General features: G+C 35.3%; 1 protein-coding gene across 5 annotated transcripts in view; it reads left to right on the top strand.

Annotated features, from left to right (window-relative positions):
- RTTN (rotatin) overlaps positions 1-22,860 on the top strand; it is an 83,832-nt gene that overhangs the window by 16,468 nt on the left and 44,504 nt on the right. For all 5 annotated transcript variants that reach the window (XR_011092881.1, XM_068671381.1, XM_068671380.1 and 2 more), the window contains exons 11-23: positions 3,024-3,194; positions 5,050-5,262; positions 6,397-6,509; positions 7,672-7,798; positions 9,205-9,330; positions 11,845-11,961; positions 15,748-15,887; positions 16,535-16,706; positions 18,022-18,121; positions 19,889-19,977; positions 21,447-21,564; positions 21,846-21,942; positions 22,659-22,727. Coding sequence is in view for 4 of the 5 variants with exons in the window: in XM_068671381.1 (XP_068527482.1) it covers positions 3,024-3,194; positions 5,050-5,262; positions 6,397-6,509; positions 7,672-7,798; positions 9,205-9,330; positions 11,845-11,961; positions 15,748-15,887; positions 16,535-16,706; positions 18,022-18,121; positions 19,889-19,977; positions 21,447-21,564; positions 21,846-21,942; positions 22,659-22,727 (1,652 nt within the window). In the remaining variant the exon portion in view is untranslated. The remainder of the gene's footprint in view (positions 1-3,023; positions 3,195-5,049; positions 5,263-6,396; positions 6,510-7,671; positions 7,799-9,204; positions 9,331-11,844; positions 11,962-15,747; positions 15,888-16,534; positions 16,707-18,021; positions 18,122-19,888; positions 19,978-21,446; positions 21,565-21,845; positions 21,943-22,658; positions 22,728-22,860) is intronic.

Below are 22,860 nucleotides of genomic sequence, written 5' to 3' on the forward strand. Positions count from 1 at the left end.
TATAGAGATGAAATATTAAATTAGTGATTAACAGGTGAAGTAGCTATGGTGAATTGCTCTCTTGAAGGTGTTGGAAAGCTGAAACATTAGCATGTCTTATTCATGTAGCAAGTTTATCAGAGACAAAGAGACTGAAACTTGTCTAAAAACTTGAGTTAATTGTCATCTTAATTAAATGACTTTAGCTGGAGTTCATGAAGATACCACTGAATATGAAACAATGGTATTGCAATAATTATTAAAATATTACTGGAGACTTACCTACTTGCTACTGTACAAATGATTATATATTAGCTATAGAACCTATCCAAGAATGAGAACTTTTTTCTTTGAATTAGTATATTGGTCTGTCAAAAATCTATTGTCATTGATTAACACCAAGTCGATACTGAAGATTTCTTGCACTAATCTAAGAAGTTTTGCTTGGGAAAGTCTGTAAAAGAACTGTGGTGGTTTCACACTGATGGCTAGCTAAATTCCACCTCACCAGTCTCTCCTTCCCCTTCCTCAGAGCAGAGAGAAAATATGAGGAAAAAAGGCTCATGGGTTGAGATGAGGAGTGATTTAATTAAAGGAAGCAAAAGGAGAAAATTATTCTCTACTTCCTGTCAGCAAGTGATATTCAGCAAGATGTCTGTCACATCTAGGGAAGTAAGGCCTTAATATGCATAGGGATTGCTCAGGAAGACAGATGCTTTCATAATGAGCGTCCCCAGCACAGTGTGACAAGCTGTAACTCTCTGGCATTGCCAGGATCAGGGCATGCTTCTTTCAAACATTCTATCGTTTTTCTGGGGGGTTCCACAGTTGTTTAGTAGTAAGGTTTAAAACCACTGAAGGAGACAGGTGACAGGTACTTGCCCATATCTTCACACGCCAATACCACACTGCCCATGCGGCATTGTTAATTGTTTAACCTTAGAAAAAAGCATCCTGAAGACTAGTATTGGTTACCCAAGGACATTCAAAATACTCAAAAGCTATTGTAGCTAGCCCACAAGGAGAGGAAGAGGAGGTACCATTCCTTATATCCTCTACCAAATGGCTCCCAGAGGAGAAAATGGAGAAAGTGTAGTTGTTAATATTCTCCAGGAGATAGCTCCTGAAGTACACAGGTGATAGCAGAGAGAATCTAAGAGCTTAATATAATCTTTGTCTAGTTGTTACATGACACGAATTAGTATATTCAATTGCATACAAATCTGTCAAAGTATAGTAGAAATGATGAGCATCATCTCACATACGTTATATTGATTGCTGTTAGATGCCTGGAAACAAAAGTTGTTCTACTAACAAGCAAAAATCTGCAAATAAGCTTGGTAATTGTATGCAGTTATACCTATTTAAAACAAAACAAAAATATTTGCTGTTATATGGTGGTATAAGTTGATACCAAAGTTCTTCCACAGGTAGAGCTTTGAGATTTATTAGTAAAGTATTAGTTTGTTTAAACTTAACCTCAAAGAGGTGTAGTATCTACATCTATGATGCAGAACTGAACTGTGCAGTGCCATTCAAAAAAGCTAAATTTGATAGAACAATTTGATTAAAACAAACAAACAAAAAACAGCTCTTTATCTTTCATAGTGTTTAAGTAGAAGATGAGCAATTGTATGAAACAACTGTTAAGCTTACCTATGTGTTACTTAATAATATATCGAATAAGATATCTTTTACCAGAAATAGTGTTTATAGAATTGTTAGGTTTCAGTGCTTAGAAAACATTCTTTCTCTTTGTTTTGTATTAGCTCTAAGGGGAGGAGGTCATGTGTCTCCCTTCCAGGAAGCTTGAAAGCATTTCTTGCTGATTCTTGATGTTCCTTTGTTTATCCAGTTTTAAAATTTTGCAATTGATTATATTTGTGAAAATTATTTATTTTGGAAATCCCAATCAAAAATACTTACATTTGAATATCTATGCATTTCATGCATGTTTTTATGCTTCCATCCTCCCAAATAAAGTTTTTTATTTTATGTTTTTTTCATGTGTTCTTAGGTATGGTTTGATTCTGCCATGTCAAAAAGTTTTGTTATTGTAGCCTCCAGTTTTTTGGATCACAAGCTTTGAAAACAGTCCTCGCTGTCTCAAGGAGGAATAAAGTCTTTGATTTTACTGCTGACTTGAGATTCCATGGTCTTGCAGCAGAGGCTCTACTTCTTGTGAACTGTAGCAGCACAGAGAGAAACTTATTTTTTTGTACTCTATAAGAAGAGTACAAATCCTTTTCTTCTCACTGTGCAATAAGTTTTGATGATAATTTATTTAAAGACTTGATTTAGTCAATTGCTTTTTGTCATTTTCTTCAATTTTATTTAGAGTTAGATGTGTTAACTGTTTAACAGCGATGAATAGAATTAATAAGTCAAATCTCACATTTGGTATTGCCTTCTTAATTGTTACTCTGAAAACTGGCATTCTAAATCTGGCATTCCAAGTACAAAACCTGTTTTTTTCAGGTTCTAGAAAAAAAAATAAAATTCCCTTTCTTGTGTCAGTGAGTTGGATCCCTCCAAATGGTAGTGATTTTATATAATTTGAGGAATGTGCTGATGTTTCCTTTGAGGATGAATGGGCATATAAAATATTTGATCTCAAATATTTTCTTTAATTTCTTTTACATTTTTGAATTAGTTTCATTAGTGGGTTCAAACTAGATCCTAATATTTCTATACTGAAAAAGATGTTCAAAATATCTCTAATGCTAGAAGTTCCAAAATGGAGTATGAGCAAGAATTAAGAAATGAAGAGCAAGGGGAGAAGAAATGGAAGAGAGAGTTATTAACGGGTAACAAAGTATTCAGAACTGCAAATGAAGGTAAAGTGAAGTCTAGAACTTAGACAAAGTTCTGTTTGGAACCCAAATGAAATACTAATTTACAAATGGAAAAATGGTACAACACATACAGTATCTAGCATCTTCAAAATAACTATACATCTTTACAGCATTTATACAGTAATTATAACATGTCAATTACTTCTAATGATCATGTGCTTTATTTATTTTTTAATTTTATCTTTTCAGAGAGACAAATTGCTTCTGGTCTTGGGTTTGCTTGGAGAAACTATATTATATCACAAAACCAATATAAGTGCAGAGCAGCCTGAGGTGATGATGGTGCATCACAGAATGGCGTTTACTAGCATTTCTCTTTTCACTATTAGATTGCTGCAAACACTTCTCCCCGTAGAAAAGGTAGGCCATCACTAATTTGAAAAATGGTGTTTGGGTTTTGCATTTTAAGAGAATAAAGGGATGTTTTACTTAATGCTGGGAGAACAGCAACTGGACAGAGAAATTCATCTGACTTATATCGGCTGTTACATGGTTGAAGAAGGGAACTTTGTTCTTCAGATATTGGTGCATTCTGCAGAATCTGCTGCAGAATACAAGTCTAAAAAAAAACTTTTAATACAGTTTTTTTTCATGAGGCTTTCAAAATGTAATGTTTTTTTCTTCCTTTAACTTTTTTTTCCTGGTATTATTCATGGTTTGCAAAGCTATGCTGCCCCCTGCTTGTTTATTGTTAACATGGTATGACTAGTACTGTGTAAAATCATCACTCCTAATTTGATGGAATGTAGTGAGCATATATGCTTTACACTTTCTACTGATTTAAAATGTTTGTTTTTAATGCTCTTTAAACAAGTTCTTGGGTAGTTGTTGTAGGATGCAAAGTAGTAAAAAAAAAAAAAAAAAAAAAATCCTCTTTAAAAGTCTGTCTACATTTTTTGTCAGTTTAAATTGCATTATAGTTCTTTTTAGACATTGCTCAATTTGAATAGCAGATTGTGGTGGTTTTATTCAGGTGGGCAGCTGAGCTCCACCACAACTGCTCTCTCACTCCCGCTCTCCTCAAAGGGGAAGGGAGAGAAAATACAACACAGAGAACTCGAGGTTTGAGATGAGAAAGGTTTAATTAAAGGGAAAAGGAATGGGGAGAAAAAGAAACAAAAGAAACAATAAGTCCATGCAGAAGCGCAGAGAGAGGGGAAAAAATTATTCTCTGCTTCCCATCAACAAGCGGTGTTCGGCCACATCCTGGGAAGCAGGGCCTCAAAACGCGTAGTGGTTGTTCAGGAGGAACAGCCCCCTCCCCCACGGGAGCCGCCCTTCTTATAGCTGAGTGTGACATCAGGTGTTATGGAATATCCCTTTGGTTGGTTTAGGTCAGCTGCCCCGGCAATGTCCCCTCCCCATCATTTGCCCACCCCCAGCCTGCTGGCTCTTGGGGGCTTGGAAGAAGTCCTGATGCTGTGCCAGCACTACACAGCAATAGACACAACACTGGAGTGATATCAGTGCTGTTCCAGCTACAAGTGCAGAGCACAGCACTGTGTGGGCTGCTGCAGGGAAAAGGTGACTCCAGCTCAGACAGACCCAACATACAGATTCACTTCTCAGTTATGTTTTTTTTGCCATGGACATTAAATCTTTTACTAACGAAGTTGTTTCTTGTCCCTGAAAATAAGTGCAGACATATTAATCTAATGATTTTCTAATTTTTATGCTTTCATGTATTTAATATAAAACTTTAAATTTGCATATAGCAGGAGTTGAAAATAGTTACTGCATTTGAGGTCAAAATTTAAGCTGAATGAAGACTTGCAGTAAGGAAGACAAAACCAAACAAAATGTAACCAACAGAAATCACAGTTCTTAGTATGTGATATTACTATATACAATTGTACACCTTTTCTTATTAGTAGGAGAGAAATAATTGTGGTCTGTATATTCTCTGCCATCTAGTGGTTAGACAGTAGACTGACCTGGCAAATCCATGAAGTTTTTAGTGCTGTGGCTGGATTGTATGCATCTCATATTTTGTGACTAGTTGCAGGTTTAATGTTAGAACTGGAATTTATTGGACTCCTACTATCTAATCAAAAATAAATTCTTCATATAGAACTCATTTGTGTTTTTTTTTGTTTCTTCTAAATTTTAAGCAGTAGCAATAACGATGATACTTATTAGAAGACTGCAAATGCTGTTGTTGGTTTTACTGTATTTTTGGGCTGTGTTATTCTGACGCTTGTTTTCTTTTCTGAAGGCGAGTAAAGTTTCACAAAAGAGTTTGCTGAATGCTTTATTTCTTCTCTCTATGGATGTACCCTTTTCCTTGGAATATCCAAGCATTCATGAAGCTGTTGCAGCCTACCTGGAGCAGATGAGTTCCGAGAACTATAGTATTTATAAAAAAGCTTCAGAAGCTGTTTATTCCATTGAATGCACTTGTAGCTTTATGACTGAAGTTCATAAGAAGGTGTGGAATTCCATTATATAAAGCATTTTCTGTAGGCAAACTTATTTCCTGTGCTTGTTTTTTTCCCCTTGTAAAAACTGTGTTCTGGCAGTGTGAAAGAAAACTAACAGATGTATTTTATACTCATGAGGGGGAAAAAAACAAAGAAAAAAGTCAGATTGTAAGTGGGTTTATAATCTAATTATAGGCGAAGTAGGAAAAAAATAAGTACTATATTTAAATATATAATGTGTATATGTATGCATGTGTGTATATGTTGTTGCCTAGTATTTAAATATTTTAGATATTTTAATTCCAAACTATCTGGTAATAGTATTTCTAATACACTACTACTTCTAGACTGTGTGAAATTTGGGTGGTTCACTTACGAAGACAACGGTTATATTATGTTTTATTAATTAGAGAGATTCCAGCATGGTGCTCAAATATTCTCCATTATTTGAATGGACTAGTAATTACTGCTGGTGCAAAATGCTTGTTCTGTTGTCACCAAAATAAATATAAATGAATGAAATACAGCAATTGATATGTCCTGTTATCTTAAATTGGAGTTGATTCATCCTTTACATAAGCATGTCCTGAACTTAATCAGCAATTTACTCAAAATATTATTCATAATGAAGTTGTAATCTTCTTCAATTTTAAGTGGCTCAAGCTTAATGTATTTGTCAAACAAGAGTATGAACACATAGGAAGATTTAAAAAATAAATAAAATAAAAATTAATAGTGTTAAAATAGTGTTAATAGTGTTAAAAGTTAATAGCTTAACAGCTAAATCTTTTATCATACTCTATTCTTGGATACTTCCGAAAGTTTTTTGAGTAGTGTTAGTAGCATGCTAGTTCATGCTGTGAAAAGTTAGATACTCTTTATTCCCAGTGAGTTTAATTGATCTTTATCTGGATTCAGCAGACGAAGAGTTGTCAGCTCACAGGAGTAGGTACTAAAATGTATTTGTTTGAAATACAATGAGTTTGTTCATTGGGTTAACTATAAGCTTCTCTGTGAAGGGCTGAATGAAACCATGTGTAGTAAAAACAGTGATGAATTATACAGTGAAGATTATATAGTAACATTTTATATTTTTATATTACAAAATTTGATAGTTTCTTTCTCTTTGTTTTACTTTCCAGGGGGAGAAGAACTTTCCTGAATTATTAGAATTGGCAGATCAAGCCTTAAGTAGCCTACCCTACCATCAACATTTGCCCTTGCTTCAGGAATGCATTCACATGTGCTCAAATCTGTAAGTACCTATAAAACTTAAGAAAATATCAATTAAAAAAAAATAAATTATAATGCTTTCTCAGGTAGAATCTCAACTTGTTTGTTGAAATATTTTTGTCCTTTGTATTTAAACTTTTTTTTTTCTTTTAGTCATTGAAAGATCTCTGGTAAATAATTTGTACCATCCTGTGGTAATTTTTTTTTTAAATGAGTGTCAGGTGCTAAAACCCCATGCTTTATTCTTTTCTGAGTGTAAGCTTTTATGATTTTGCCTTCAAAGAAGCAGTCTCAAAATATTTTGACCTGTCTTTTGAACCTTTTTTAAAGTTCTTTTGTTCCTGGTGTATTTTTGTTCCTTTCCTTCAGAACTCATGAAGGACCTATTTGATTGCATATTGTAATAAATAAGATGCATATTGCATATTGAATCTTGCTTATTAAACAGCCTGTTTTAATTTTTCATGGTAAAGAACTTAAGGTACTGTATGGTGCCTGGAAAAATTTTGTATCAAACTCTTAAGTAGAAATACCAAATCTGAATTTTATGCCATTTCAGAACTTGAGTGCAGGTATTTTTTCAAAGGAAACTACTTTTAAGAGCTTTCTAATACTAGTAGCTTTTAATCCTGAAGTGTTCTAATCTTTGTAGAATTATTGTTTGCTTACAATTTCAGAAAACAGGAGTTCACTTAAACTGATTATTGTCTTTTGACTAATGTCAATTTTCTTTGTGACAATAAGATGGACTGCTATCTCTACATGTAAAAACAAAGATAACAAAAACAAATCTGAAAGCACTGTTTTTTTTATAATTCCATGTTTTAAAGACTATTGAAAGTCAGTAGAATTTGATATTTTCAGATTAATGTAAATGTTTATCAGGTTCCTAATTTTCACAAGAGTTTTGAAAAACAATGGTCTTTATTTTACATATAAGTATGGAAAGACGGTATTTTTACAAATGTGATTGTTACGATTTTGCTAAAACATAATGATATTGAACTTCTGTCAATCAAGTGATTTTTTTTTTTTTCAGGAAGTATTTTTGAGGGGTTATCCTGAAACGTAACAAGAAAATGTTTTATAGGCATCTTTAATTCCTGTAAAATAAACGTAGTCACTACATGGAAGTTACTCATAGTCAATTTTATAATGTAAATTTAACTATTTTTCATTTTAAGTTGGAAGTCTGGCCAGGCAAACCCATTGCTTCAGACTGAGGGTCAGAATGTGCTTCTCCATCTATTGGCTCATCCTCTGCTGAATATAAAAACTGAAGCTTATCGCTGCTGTCTTGAAGTGGTTAAGGTTAGAACTAAAGCTTTCTTAACACTGTTGGTGTTGTGCTAAGTAACGTATGTTGTGTGATTCCCTCATCAAGAGCATTGTTACTGCCAAATTCTGCTCACCACATTATATGCTTTAAGATCTGTATAGACACAGACTTGCAGTGTGCTATTCTATATCTGGGATTTAAAACTACTTGGTTAGATTATACTTCAGGTACTTCCCTTAAGAATGTCTCTAAAGTGAGGGGAAAACCAGTGATTGACAATTTTGCTTTTTTAAAATGATTCTTAGTAATACTGGTCACTGTTTGTTGTTTTTTTTTGGTTGGTTGGTTGGCTTGTTTTTGCTGCTGCTCTGCAGAAATGTTTCAATTTCAATTTTTTTTTTAAATTGAAGTGTTCATTTTTACTTGCCTGCTGAAATGAGATTGCCCAGTTTGTATTTTCCTTGTGGAGGTTTTTCACTTTTCTTTTGTTGTGCTTTTTAGTTTTTTTCCTTTCTGAGCAAAAATCATTTTTAGTTGGCTGCTTTTCAGGTTTTTGCAAGAATGTTTACTTAAGGGAAATAGAATAATGTAATACTGACACTTTCACAATATACACACACACCTACAGTCTGCTCACTTGCTTAGACTTTGGAAAAAAAATTAAAACAATAAATTAAAAAAAAAATCCATGTATAAAAACATAAGGAGCATTTAAAAATATTTAAGTAGCATTATGTACAGATCTTTAACAAATTTGTGGGTTTTTTTTGTTTGGCTGTTTTGATTTTGATTATTTTTTATTTTTTTTAATAAAGATCATTCAAGGCATAAAGAGTGCAAGCTTCCCCAAAATGTATGGCTGTATTCTGTATTAATAAAAGTAGTGTCTTATTCATCAGATCATTTCAGGTATTCATAATTGGCTTATATCAGTGAAAATAAAAATCACCATTCTATTTTGATATCATAATACTTGGGCATAATTATATTTTCTATTATGGGTGTTAATGGGCTAAACATCATATTGATACAGCACCATTCAATTAAATACAAAGATATTGGAGCAAGTTTTTCACAAGGTGAACAAAAAAAACCACTGCCTCCACTGAATAACAGTTGTAGCTTTTTGTGAGATTTCTACCTGACTGTTATAGGTTTTGCTTATTTTAATATCATGCTGAACAATGTATAAAATTTGATTTAAAATAATAGTTTAAAAAAAAAGTAATGCAAAATCATCATGTTATGTAGGAGTTTTTAGTCAGTGATGAACAAAGAAGGTGTTTCTACTAGGATCATAAAGTTAAACTTTTAGTGTTCCTAGCTGCAAAAAGAAAGCCTTTTACCGGAGCACAACTTAAAGCAGTCTATAAAACAAGATTCAGTAATGGGAGACTGTCTTCAATTTTAAAACTAACCATCTTTATTTTTACTGAAGGACTGTCTAGGTGTTCATAATATTGCTAAGCCTGTTTCTTCAGTCTGTCATGGAGTACACTTTCTTCTTCATCCAAAAGTTTTATATGAAATCACTACGTTTGGCCTTCAGGAAGATAAAAATGAGGTACTGTGTTTAGGAACTGTTTATAAGCTGATGTGTGGTGTTTTGAGGCTTACCTGAAGTTTTGATTTCATATGGTTTCTTGTATAGAGAAAAACTATGCAAAGAGTGAAGTTATATTAAATTGAAGGTTTTCTTCATCACAGATTCAGAGACAAAATAATGTTCTATATAGAAGATATTATTCCATGTGATACAGACTAATGACAAAATTAAGCTATGTTTTTTAGTCATCTTCTGTGCAGTATTCAACACTATAAAATGTGCATATGACAAAATAGCATGTATGATGCTTTACATTTATAGTAGACATGAAGTCTCAAGTCTTTGTAAAGGTGGGATGACTTCTGAAATGCATGTATCAGTTGAGGAGCAAAAACACATCTTAAGTCTGCAAGGTTTGTTATAAAAATGTATTTCATTGCTTCAGATGCATCTGTGTTTAAATACATGAGCATTGTATTACAGAAGAGGATGAAATTGCTGTTGAGTTCAATTGTATGCACAAATGCTTAATGCTAAGTACTTAATGCACAAATGCATTAATATGCTTCAACTTTTGGTTAGCTGTGAAGTGGTCAGGCAGTTGCACTAGATGATCTTTGAAGGTCCCTTCCAACTGAACTACTCTATTCTTTTAATTTCTTAGCTTACATATGAAGCTAAGAAAGGAGTTCTGAGAGGGAAGAAAAATGACTCAGGTTCTTTCTAACCACTTTGTAGCTGATCTGTAAGGTTGCTACAGTCGGAGGGGAAAGAAGAGTAATTAACAAAGGATTCTTGGTTATATTTGTTTTTTTTGCTGGTGATGTGAAGAATTGTTTTGATTGAATTTTGCTTCCGAGGATAATTGAAGTGTTTGATTTTTGCTAGTCTGCTGAAATAAGGTAGGGATTTTTTTAACACAACACTACATATTTCCATTTAAAAATGTTTTTTAGAGGTTACCATTTTAAAATGAGAAGTAAAGTGTGTTTGATAACATACTTTGTATTTATAGTTTGATAATGTACTTTGTATTTATAGTTTGTATATATTTTCCTTTTTTCCAAGGAAAGCATTTATTTTGTTTGTCTAGTCACTTGGATGCCTTATATTAAAAAGTCTGACTGGTCAAGCATATCAAATAAATTGATATTCAATTGATACTGAATTTAAGGAGATTGCTAAGAGAACAATAAGAATGCATTATTAGGAAAAAAAAACATGAAATGATTTTGTAAGCATGCATTCTGTGTCTCAACAAAGTATGTTATTCAGATCATACCAAGGCCTATTCTTTTTCCTTCTTGGATGTTTATCTCTTGTTTAAATTCTCATAAAGCATCGGTTTAACCTTTCAGACGTGATGATATGAAGACACTGAGAAGAACCTTGTATCCCAAGGTTGGGCTTAAGATTTGCCATAGATTTCTACAAATCCAGTTGCTTAAAGATAGTACAGGATTTTTAAAAGATTATAAAAGATTTATAAAAGACAGAGATTGTTCTTGTTACCTGGAGGGAGAGTATTTTTATTACTGGTGTGAAATACAATTTTTTAGCTGCTAAAGGTAGGTATTTATTTAAAGAAGAATGAATTCTGAGCTGTTTTTTTTCTCCTTTATTCTCATTATAGCAATAATAATAGGTTGTATATGGTGTACATCAATACAGTATTTATATTGCATCATATACCTTTTTTCTTTTAATGATTTAAAAAAAACAAAAAACAAATTTATTCATGTACAATTGGAAAGTTTTGATGATCTTAGTTTGTTTTCTTCAATAAAGTGAAATGGCCATGTAAGAGGTTTTAAGTCCTTCTAAATCCTCTACAGAAGCATATCATAAAGACTGGAAATTCCGGGAATTACCTCAGAATTGTAGGGTCAAAAAAATAAACTTTTTTTTTCTTTTTACCAGGAGGATAGAGGGGCTGATAGATGTATAAGTTGAAGTAATGGTTTATTTTATTTTAGTGAGATTCATAAATATTTATAGAAAAGCCAAAACAAAGTTCTGAGGGGAAAAAGACTGGATAAAAAGGCATGAAGATCTTTTTAGACATGTTAGATCTAAAACAAACAAAAATAAAATTCAGGCTTATTCTTACATGAGAGACTCCAATAGTGGTCATGGTGTATTACAATTTTAATTTGGAAGATAACATTTTGGCATTGGCACATCATATGCTTAGACTAATATGTAGGCAATCCAGAGAGGAATTATGTTCTCTATAGTTGTCTCTCTGCCTGAATGATGATTTTAATTTCAAGACTTCTTGTTTGTACTATTTAGGCAGAACTGTTTGATTTCTGTGTTCTGAGAGGCTTTATTAACAGTCTGATGTTTAGTGTGACAGACAACTTAGAAGTTGTCATTCAGTGATAGTATTTCTTCTGTAGATCCTTTCTCTTTGAGATTTTTCTTTGTATTACTTTTTTTTTTTTTTTTTTTTTTTTTTTTTTTTTTACAACATTGACAAACTGACACATCAGTTCTGGTATTAGTTTCTTTTTTTTTGTTGTTTAACAGGTACATTCTGCAGCCAAAGCCATTCTGATGCATCTGTTGCAGGGCCGATTAGTAATGGCAGTATTGACTTGGAACAAGTTTATTGAAGCTCTCTATCCCATCATTCCTGTTTTACAGGTAATTCTATGTGCTATTATCTGAATTTGATGTATTAAATCATGTAAACAGCAGCACTGTCCTCTTAAACCACAGCAAGAAGTTGTAAGTACCACCTGGAAAGTAGATTAACAGTAATATACCCACAGACTTATCAAAAGTCAAATAGCGAATGTTATATGGGTCCAGATGCCAGCCAGCCAGAGTTACTACTTTTAATTTTGTAGACAGATTTTAGCCTGTTATTGCTAGAATGTGAAACTCTGAAATGTAATAGAAATTAACAGTTATTGACTATGACTTATTTTTTTTGAGGATATGAGTTGAAATCCAAGTACAGCTTATAACATTAAATGCTTTTTCATGCTTATTTAAGTGCCTCCCATATCTTTAAGGTTGAACGTTCAGAGATCTTCTGTGATTGTACAGTTTTCTGATCAAGTACATTTAAGCTGTGTTTTCTTTGTTTCATGTTTTGTTATTATTTGATTATAAGTATCAACAGTCAGTATTATCCTTAACATTGGTCTTCATATCTGTAATACCGCACCCATTTTATATTCCATATCTTCACTCTTGGTTCAATCTAATAGTTACTTTTGCAGCCTTCAGTCTGATTTTCAGCCTAGTTTCTCCATCAAAGTTTTTTAGCACTAAAGAAAAAAAAGATAGAGATGTCCCTTTTATGATCTACCTATAGATCATAGATTCCAAATTAAGGCTAAACATGTATTGAGAGGTTCTTGTTCAAATTCATTTTTCTGAGTAGAATTTTTCTCTGTGCTACACCTTGTCATGGCTACCTAAAACAAATATTTGAGCAGAGACTACTGAAAGCCTATATTTACCCAATGTATATAAAATGCATTATATTTTCATAGAATCACAGAATGAATTGAGTTAGAAAGGCCCTTAAAGATCATACAGTTCCAACGCCACTGCCGTGGGCAGGGATGCCACCCACTAGGTCAAGTTGTCCAGGGCCTTGTTAAGCTTGGTCTTCAGGGATAGGGCATCCACAGTTTCACTGGGCAACCTGTTCCAGTGCCTCACTGCCCTCTGAGTGAAGAATTTCCTCCTATTCTCTAACCCAACCCATCCACATCCTTCTTGTCCTGGGAGCCCCAGGCCTGGATGTAGGACTCCAAGTGGGGCTTCACAAGGGTGGAGTAAAGTTCTGCTTGTCATAGTTCTGCTTGAGTGGGCAGCTGAGCTCCACCACAGCCGCTCTCTCACTCCCCCTCCTCAAAGAGGAACGTGGAGAAAATACAATGAAAAGGGCTCCAAGGTTGAGATAAACTCGGCATAGGGAGACAGTAAGATTTATTGCTTATTACTAACAAGGTAGAGAAGTGAGAAACAACGGAAAGAAACCAAAATCACCTTCCCCCCATCCACCCTCTTCCACCTCCTCCCCCTGAGCGGCGCAGGGGAACGGGGGAATGGGGGTTATGGTCAGTCTACAGCGCTTCTTCTCTGCCACTTCTTCTCGGTCACTCTCGTCCCTGTGCTGTGGGGTCCCACCCACAGGATGCAGTCCTTGGTGAACTGATCCGGCATGGGCTTCCCACAGGCAGCAGCTCTTCCAGAACTGCTCCAGATATGGGTCTGTACCACGGGGTCCATCCCTCAAGAGAAAACTGCTCCAATCTGGCTCCCCCACGGGCAGCAGCTCCTGCCAGGTCACCTGCTCCTGCGTGGTCTCCTCTCCACTGGCCACAGGTCCGGCCTGGAATCTGCTCCGGCAGGGGTCTTCCACAGGCGGCAGCCTCCATCGGTGCAGGGCCACCTGCTCCACCGTGGTCTCCTCCACGGGCTGCAGCATGGAACCCTGCTCCACCGTGGTACTCCATGGGCTGCAGGGGGACATCCTGCTTCCCCATGGTCCTAACCACAGGCTGCAGGGGACTTCTGCTCCGGCACCTGGAGCACCTCTCCCCCTCCTTCTTCACTGACCTTGGTGCCTGCAAGGCTGTTCCTCACTCCTCTCACTCTCCCAGCTGCTGTGTGGCACAGTGTTTTTTTTTTTCCCTGTCTTAAATATGCTCTCACAGAGGCACAAAACAACATTGCTTATTGGCTCGGCTCTGATCAGCAGTGGGGCCCTTCCCAAACATGGAGCAGCTTCTAGATCCTTCTCACAGAAACCACCCCTATGGCCCCCTGCTACCAAAACATTGCCATGTAAACCCACTACAGGGTATGATCCCCTCTCTTGACCTGCTGGCCACTCCTCTGTTGATGCAGCCCAGGATATAGTTGACCTTCTGGGCTGCAAGTGTATACTGCTGGTTCATGTTGAGCTTTTTGTCCACTAGAACCCTCAAGTTCTTCTCTGCAGGGCTGCTCTAAATGAGTTCTTCTCCCAGGCTGTACTCGTGTCTGGGATTGCCCTCCCCAAGGCACATCACTTTGCTCTTGGACTTGTTGAACCTCACTAAGTTCATATGGACCTACTTCTCAAGCTGCTCCATGTCCCTATTGATGGCATCCGTTCCTTCTGTTGTATCAACTGCACCACTCAGCTTGGTATCATCTACAAACTTGCTGAGGGCGCACCTGATCCCACTGCCTATGTCATTGATAAAGATCACAGAATCACAGAACTGTAGGGGTTGTAAGGGACCTCGAAAGATCATCAGGTCCAACCGCCTTGCCAAAGCAGGTTCCTCAGAGCAGGCTGCCCAGGTAGGCGTCCAGACAGGCCTTGAATATCTCCAGAGAAGGAGACTCCACAACCTCCCTAGGCAGCCTGTTCCAATGCTCCGTCACCCTCACTGTGAAGTTCTTTTGCATGTCAGTGCGGAACTTCCTGTGCTCTAAAAAAAGATATTAAACAGTACTCCCTCAGGACAGACCACTGAGGGATACTACTTGTCATTGGCCTCCACCTGGACATAGAGCCATTGACAATACCTCTCTGGGTGTGACCTTCAAGCCAACTCCTTATCCACCGAATAGTCCACCCATCAAATCCATCTCTCGTCAATTTTGAAGATCAGTATGTTGTGTGGGACCATGTCAGAAGCCTTGCAGAAGTCCAGGTAGATGACATTAGTCAGTCTTCCCTTGTCAACTTGCTGCAGTCATTCCATCGTAGAAGGCCACCAGATTGGGCAGGCATGATTTGCCCTTAGTGAAGCTGTGCTGGCTGTCTTGGATCACTTTGTCTTGCATGTGCCTTGACGTTGCTTCCAGGAGCATCTTTTCCGTGATCTTTCTGGGCACAGAGGTGAGGTGCACTGGCCTGTAGTTCCCCAGTTCCTCCTTTCTACCCTTTTTTTAATGGGAGTGATGCAACCCTTTTTCCAGTCAGAGGGGACTTCACCTGACTGCTAGGAGTTTTCAAATTCCATGGAGAGGCTTGTCAACTACATAAGCCTGTTCCCTCAGAACCCAATTTTTCTCTGTTGTTTAAATGGTTGCAGTATGCAATTGATTCTGGTTTGTTTTGGTTGAGTGTGAAAGAGGTAAATACCTGAAAATAGGTAGGACTTAATGTTTTGAAGTTATTTTCATATAGTGACTGAGTACTACTTATTAAAATGGAAATTGACCTTATAGAACAGCATCATGTTAACATATTAAAGGTCAAAGGTTCCAGGTCAAAGTACCTCTGGGCCGTATAAAAATCTCTATTTAATTTTGTATATGGGATCACTTTATTTTATCTTTATTTTTTCAGTGGAGAAATTTTATTCTCCATAAGTCTTTTTTTTTTTAAGTTGTGGGTTTTATGCTTTCGTTCCTTCTTCCACTTCCTGTTTAACTTACTAAATTTATAAGCTGTTTTTTTGTTTGTTTTAGGGTTACGCTGACACAAAAGATAAGCTAGGTAACTGCATCCTCACTTTGAGTGAAACGTCTTCTGACAAAGGAGAGGGTATTCTCCCTAGAACTACTAGACTACGAGCTGCTCTGCGTCTTCTTTTCTCAAAAAAGCAGTTGTGAGTAATGCCTTGTAGGATTTCAGCATGTCTTTAATGTTTGTGACAAAGATGTCTACTCAAAAAAGGAAACAAAACAATAGACTTATCTACAGTGAAAAGTAGATTGAATAAATTGTTCCCACCCACCCTCCACATTATTAATTTTATAAACTAATGTTTAACTGTAGAGCTAAAGTTTCCTAATGAGGACTTTATATAGAATCATAGAATATCCATAGAATATGACCCATAAGGATCATCAAGTCTAACTCCTGGCACCGCACAGGTCTGCCCAAAAGTTTAGACCATGTGACTAAGTGCACAGTCCAATCGCTTCTTAAATTCAGACAGGCTTGGTGCAGTGACTATGTCCCTGGGGAGCCTGTTCCAGTGTGCAGCCACCCTCTCGGTGAAGAACCTCTTCCTGATGTCCAGCCTAAACTTCCCCTGCCTCAGCTTAACACCATTCCCACGGGTCCTATTATTGGTGTTTACAGAGAATAGGTCACCTGCCTCTCCACTCCCCCTTGTGAGGAAGTTGTAGACTGTGATGAGGTCCCCCCTCAGCCTCCTCTTCTCCAGGATGAACAGGCCCAGTAACCTCAGCCACTCCTCATACGTCTTCCCCTCCATATTGTTTCCCTTCTAATTGTTTGTTTCTTTAGGGTTCGATCTATAGCACTTAAACATCTAGTATTCCATCTTTTGAATGAAGAAGGAGCAAGCCTGAAACGCCCAAATCTGCATGGCAGTGTGTTTTCCAGCATTTCAAACTTATTTATTATAGAAAAAGTTATTGAGCTGAAATTGGATGATAAAATGGAATCAATATTTAAGGTGAGTAAGCTCTGTCTAAATACTAATTGCTCCTCTCTTCTTTCCTGGTCACTGAAGTTTACATTTTTTTGAAGTTTGCAGTATTTCATACAAATGGGCTTACTTCAAGTTTACACTATCAATTGCAACTGCAAATAAGAGGAGTAATCATTCATTTTTTTCATTGCAGATAAATTAACAACAAGACTTAAGTACAAAGGGTGAAGGCGTGCCCTGCTTACAGTAATTTAGTTGTACATGAGTAGAGTCTGATTTTTGTCAGATTTTTTTTCCACAAAATCCATTTTTTTTTGTTGGAAAAAGCAAATATTTTTTCCAGTATGAAATATTTAAAAACATTGTGAAATGCTGTCTGTTCTCTTAGCATTGCTGCTTTTTCAAAATGAAAAACAAATCACAAGTACTTGACCTTTGTGGAAAATTTTTCTCCCTGCATTCAATCAGTTAAGCTGTTTTTTTTAACCACTTCCTTTCCATATTCTCTTCCTTCTTTACCCTCAGCATTTTCAGATTAACAATAATATGTCAAACAAGATCCTTCCCCTCTGATTAGAAATTATTCTAATTCTAATCACTCATTGTATACTTGATTTATACTCTTTCCCTAAACCCCCCCAAAAATGTGATCTGAAATCTGCATATCTGGGTTTCTGGGATGATTTTAATTCTTCTACCCTTATTGAAGGGGACTGATGGCAGAGACTTAAAAACATATTCTAGCATTTCTGTGTAGTTTTGAGAATTCTGTAGCCCTGCATAAACTGAATGTTATTTATTAGACATCCACTTCTATTGTTCATTAGGAACTACTGTATATATTTTAGGAATTAGAGATTTGTTGCAAAAAGATTAAAGCCTATTCCTTTACATGCGTGCAGAATCTCATCAAATACTTTCTAACAAAAAATATAAATCTTTATTTTGGTGGAGCCAGCCTCTTTGCAGTGGTGCCCAGTGAGATGGCAAGAGGCACTGGGCACAAATGAAAACATGAAACACAGGAGGTTCTGTTTGAACATCAGGAAACATTTTTTCGCTGTGTGGTTGATGAAGCACTGGCACAGGTTTCCTAGAGAGGTTGTGGATACTCCTTCCTTGTCTGTCTTCAGAAGCCTTCTGGACACAGTCCTGAGAAACCTGCTGTAGGTTTTGAAACAGCTCAGTTGTTTCAGCAGGGAGGTTGGACCAGATGACCTTCAGAGGACCCTTCCAACCTCAACCATTCTGTGATTTTCTACTTTGTTAGGAAAAGTATCTAGTTACCTTGTTTTATGATAGCATACTGCATATGAATCTAATACAGTTTTACTTTTAGGTAGAAACTGTTGAAAAGCTTCATGACATCTTGACTTCTGATGCTGTTGACCTAGTTTTACGAAAGTCTGCAGCTGAGCAGCTAGCCATCATTTTACAAGGTAAGTTTTCAAAAAAAATGTATTTATGTGTTGACCATCATGTAAACTTGTTTTTCTAAATTTTGTGTACATTTCTGCTGAGGACGCTTCTTGTAGGTTTTATATATATATATTATATTATTATATTATATTTTATATATAATATATATATATTATATATAATATAATCTTAGATACTGTCTTTTGTACTCTGTCTTTTTGTTTGGGGTGATGATCACTATAAAATATAAACATATCTTTAGTGTTGTTGCGTTTTAATTGGGAAGGTCAATCCTTAGATTACATAGGCTAATTAAAGGTATTTTACATGTAATGAAGAGTTTCTTCAGCATCTTAAATGTCTTCCTCTATTTTGAGGTGATCTAAGTAACTAAAATGGATTGAAATGTCATTTGTGTGAATGTTGTTCAGTAAACTCTAAGCTTCCATGTTTTTACTCTCAATCAATATCATGATGCAGACTCCCCGTGGCATTTAATCTAGTATGTTTGCAGGAGAAGCAATCCTATTATACTCTCTCTCTATGACTTCATTTAAGTGACAGATCATAAATTTGCATCGCATTTTTTGTTTTTCTTTTATAATTGTGTTGCTCACATGGGGGAAAAATGATGAAATCTGGTAAAGAAGATCTGTTTAAATTAAAAAAAAAAAAAAAAGTAAACCACCTTGAGTAGAGCATTATTTGGCTCAATGCAAGATCATAACCTGGGAGTTTGCTCTCTGTGTGTTTTTGTTTTCTCTCAGTCTGGTGCAACTATAGGTTTTGTTCAAGGAACAAAAATCCTGATGATAGAAAATAGTTCTTTTCACCACGGAGACATGAGGTCTTAGACAATGTTAAAATTTATTTTTTTTTCTTGTCAGAAAAAAATATTACACAACTGAGGAAATGTCTCCTTTGAATAGTAAAAATATATCCAGTACAGCTGGCAAAGTTTTCAGATATTGAGAGAGTATGAAAAGGAGCATAAGATAAAATTATAAAGGAGAAAATGTATCTGTCTTACAACAAACTTTATATGAAAGATCACTTTAAAACAAAAAAAATAAAAATAAACCAATCAACCCAAATAACATGGCTTTTTTGTTGTTGTTGAATGTTCTTAAAACGGATATTCTGAACACTGAGGTAGGTGGAAAAGATTTTTAGGATGAATGAGATTTTGTAAGTACCATTTTTAGTGCGATATTATATTGTTGAAAACTATCCAAATACTACAAATGAAATCCTTATAGGAAATTGAGTTGCATCTGGGATCATTTTAATTGTGGGGCATAAATATCCTAAGTATTTTCCCATAAAAACTTTGAGACAACCATCCAAGAAGCTACTGTAGTCAAATCATTGCAAATGAAGTGCAGGTTTTATGTTGTTTATTTTTGCCTTGGAGAGTATTATCTAAAATTTGTGCTGTGATGACTGCTTAGTAATGTGAGCATCTGTGCTCTTTTTCACTTGTTATTTAGACACCTGTATCTAAAAATAACTGCACAGTTCTGCACAGTTATTGTCAAGTTTTTTAGAAGGACTGGTTAATATTTATGCACTTTAGTGTTCTTTGGGATGTCTAAGCCAAAGAAAGATTGGTGACAAGACAACAGTTTGGGCAGGCTTGCCTTATAGCTGGATTTGTACTTACTAATTAACAGAAGAATTTTAGAATCTTGTTTTCAACAGCAACAGCTTATAATAATGCAGAAAGCAGTTCAGGGTTAAACTGATGTAGAAGCAGTGGTTCTTAATTATCTTTTGTTTTTCTACAGATACCAAAATGCATGGCATTGTGAAAAAGCTGGGTGTGATAGAAAAGATTCTGGCTTACCTTAACGAATGTGTACATGTGGATGGCAAGGTAAAACTACTGGTTCTTCTGCAAACGTTACACAACATGACAGTAGTAATACTTGCTTTTTTGTGCTTAAAACTCTTAACTTTCTTAATAATTTTTATTGAACTTAAGTGTTGTCCATAATAATAACAGTCTCTGAATTTAAGATCTGAAGCACATTATAATTAAAAATTAGAATCGTAGAATGGTTTGGATTGGAATGGTATGGATCTTAAAGATCATCTAGTTCCAACCCCCTGCCATGGGTACCACTAGACCAGGTTGCTCAAAGCCCCATCCATGCTGACTTTGAACACTTCCATGGATGGGGCATCCACAGCTTCTCCAGGCAAGCTGTTTCACTGCCTTACCACACTCTGACTAAAGAATTTCTTCCTAATATCTAATTAAAATCTACTCTTTTTAGTTTAAAAGGTTATGTTCATAGCAAGTGAAAATATATGTCAGGCTACATTTGGGGAGTAAGTAACTTTCTGACCAATAGGTCACGTAACCAGTATAGTTCTGGTAGATAAGATCACATTTATAGTTGTGTATATTTGTTGTAGAAGAGCAAGCTTTCCAATGTCATAATGCACAACATCGTAATGCATAATCTGGTGCTTGAATTTTCCTGAAATTCATTATTTTTGATCATTTCATGTAAGTTTATTTAAGCTATAAGCTGCCTAGCTTATTATAATTATTATGGAATTCCTCTTACAAACAAAACAAAATCAAAAAAACTTGTGTTATCTTAGAGAAGTGGCTACAAGAATGGGATGCAGTATTTAGTAGAGGGGAAAAAGCTCAATTTAAATAAAGCTTTATATACAGCTGTGCAATTTCTTTTCTTATATTTAATAAGCAGGGCTTTTAACTGTTGCATATTAAACAAAACTACATTTGGTGATGGAGTTTACGAAACAAAATTTAAAGGTAGAGTCTCAGACAAGCAAAGTAATGTCCTGTGAAGGACATGCTGTCTTCTCATTCTTTACCAAAAATTATTTTGGTCTATTTTTGGCTATTTACCAATAATTTGACTTCTAGAAAGCTGTGTTCTTGGATTCCCTGATATGAAATATCAGAGAATCAATCTGATGCAGTAAGCTATTTGCATTAAAAAACAAAACAACAAAAAAAGCTTATGAGTAAGTAGTTTTTTGAAATCCTTCAGCTCATATATGTACTTCTTAAAAATACATATTTTGGAAGCAAATGTTACAGTTGTGTTACAAGACCAGAAACCAGAAAAATTATTTTCTTGGTTTGTTTGGTAAGAGGGTAAAACTAGAAATTAAATATTTTCTAATGATTTTCTTATGAATATGCAGTTACCACCCAGATAAAATTTCCTTGTATAAGGACGTTCTTTGTTTCTCTAGTACAAATAGTAGAATGTATTGGTTCATAGCATGACAATTTATATAGAGCATTCCGTAACAGATCATCCTAATCGATATTTAATTTTTTTGTTGTTGTTTTTGCAGGTAATGGAATCCATAGTGTTACCCTGTCTGACACTCTTACGGAAACTTGTGTATGCTGATCCAGTTGTTCGTTTGTCTCTAGCACAGCAATCATCTTTGTTGCTTTTGCTCTTCAGAGGTAAGGATTCTATTTTAAATTTAATACATAGGTTGATAGAAAATATGTGATATATGATTAGATGTTTAACCAAAAGCCTTCTTAAGAACTGTGGCTAGTTTCCAAGTCCCTAATATTTTAAAGAAATCACTGTTTGCTAATGTTAGTCATGTTGTGGCATCTGTTGAAGATGTTAGCAAAACGGTTGTGGAAAAAAGTTGGTTTTAGCTGCTGTCCTTTGATGTATTATTAAATGTCAGTATTTTCCTAACAAATTTTAAAAATGTCTTTGTTTCATTCAGTTTCCCTGATATTCCAAAATGATCAAGCTGTTTTAATGGAAACTACAGTATTGCTTTGTCTTCTGTTGTTTGACGAAGTAGCAAGAACAGACACGTGGTATGAAACAACAATTATTTATTTGCATTATCTCTAAACAAGTTTTTCCTGAAAATCAGTTATATATGTATATATTCAAATTAATTATCCCCCAAACTTTAATACGTCCCAAATTGATGTGTTGCCTATTTGTAGGTCAAGAAAATTGTTTGTATTTGTAATTCAAACAAATTGTTTGGGTTGCCTGTCATGTAGATCTACCTGGCATGTTTTTGTTGCTTAAGTACATTGTACTTCTGTACTTACATTTATTTTCTTTTTCAGAAACACCTGATTGTTCTCTAATCCATGTTTTCCAAAAACGGAAGCTATGCTAATCAAATAGCTAGCTATTGTTGTGGTGTTTTTGTTAACTTAGTTAGATTTGTATTTATTTTGACTTGGTAGTGGTTGTCCTTAAACCAGAAGACTTCAGCTTACAATATTTTATTATTTGAAATGTGTGTGTACTTCAGGAATAAAAATGTTCTTAGAATTCACACGTGAAATATACTGAAAAGAACTCTCATGCAGATTTTTGTATGTGTGTGAACTAAGAACTGTTTCTCTTCATGATTATGCAGTATTAACAATGTTTGTTAATACAAATGTATTCAGTGATGAGTTCTTAGCTACTTGTAGGAAAAAGCAGCTATATATGAATAATAAATAAGTGCAGCATTCGTAGTAAATCAAAGTTAAAAATCAAGAGGAATAGCTTAATCTCTTTCTTGCAGGGCTAATGGCATAACCAGTAATGGTACTGGTCTACCTGCCTTCAGTTTGCCTGTTGCTGTTGTTAGACGGTACGTGTTGGCTGTTTCTTTTGCATTATTTTACTTTTTTTTTTGTGTGGATTTTTTGTTTTGTTTCTTTACAGCCAACTTCAGTCCTTTCCGTTTGCTGTCCTCCCTAAAGGATAGAGATGGGAGAGCAAAG

This window comes from Anas acuta, chromosome 2, assembly GCF_963932015.1.
Source record: "Anas acuta chromosome 2, bAnaAcu1.1, whole genome shotgun sequence".
NCBI lineage: Eukaryota > Metazoa > Chordata > Aves > Anseriformes > Anatidae > Anas > Anas acuta.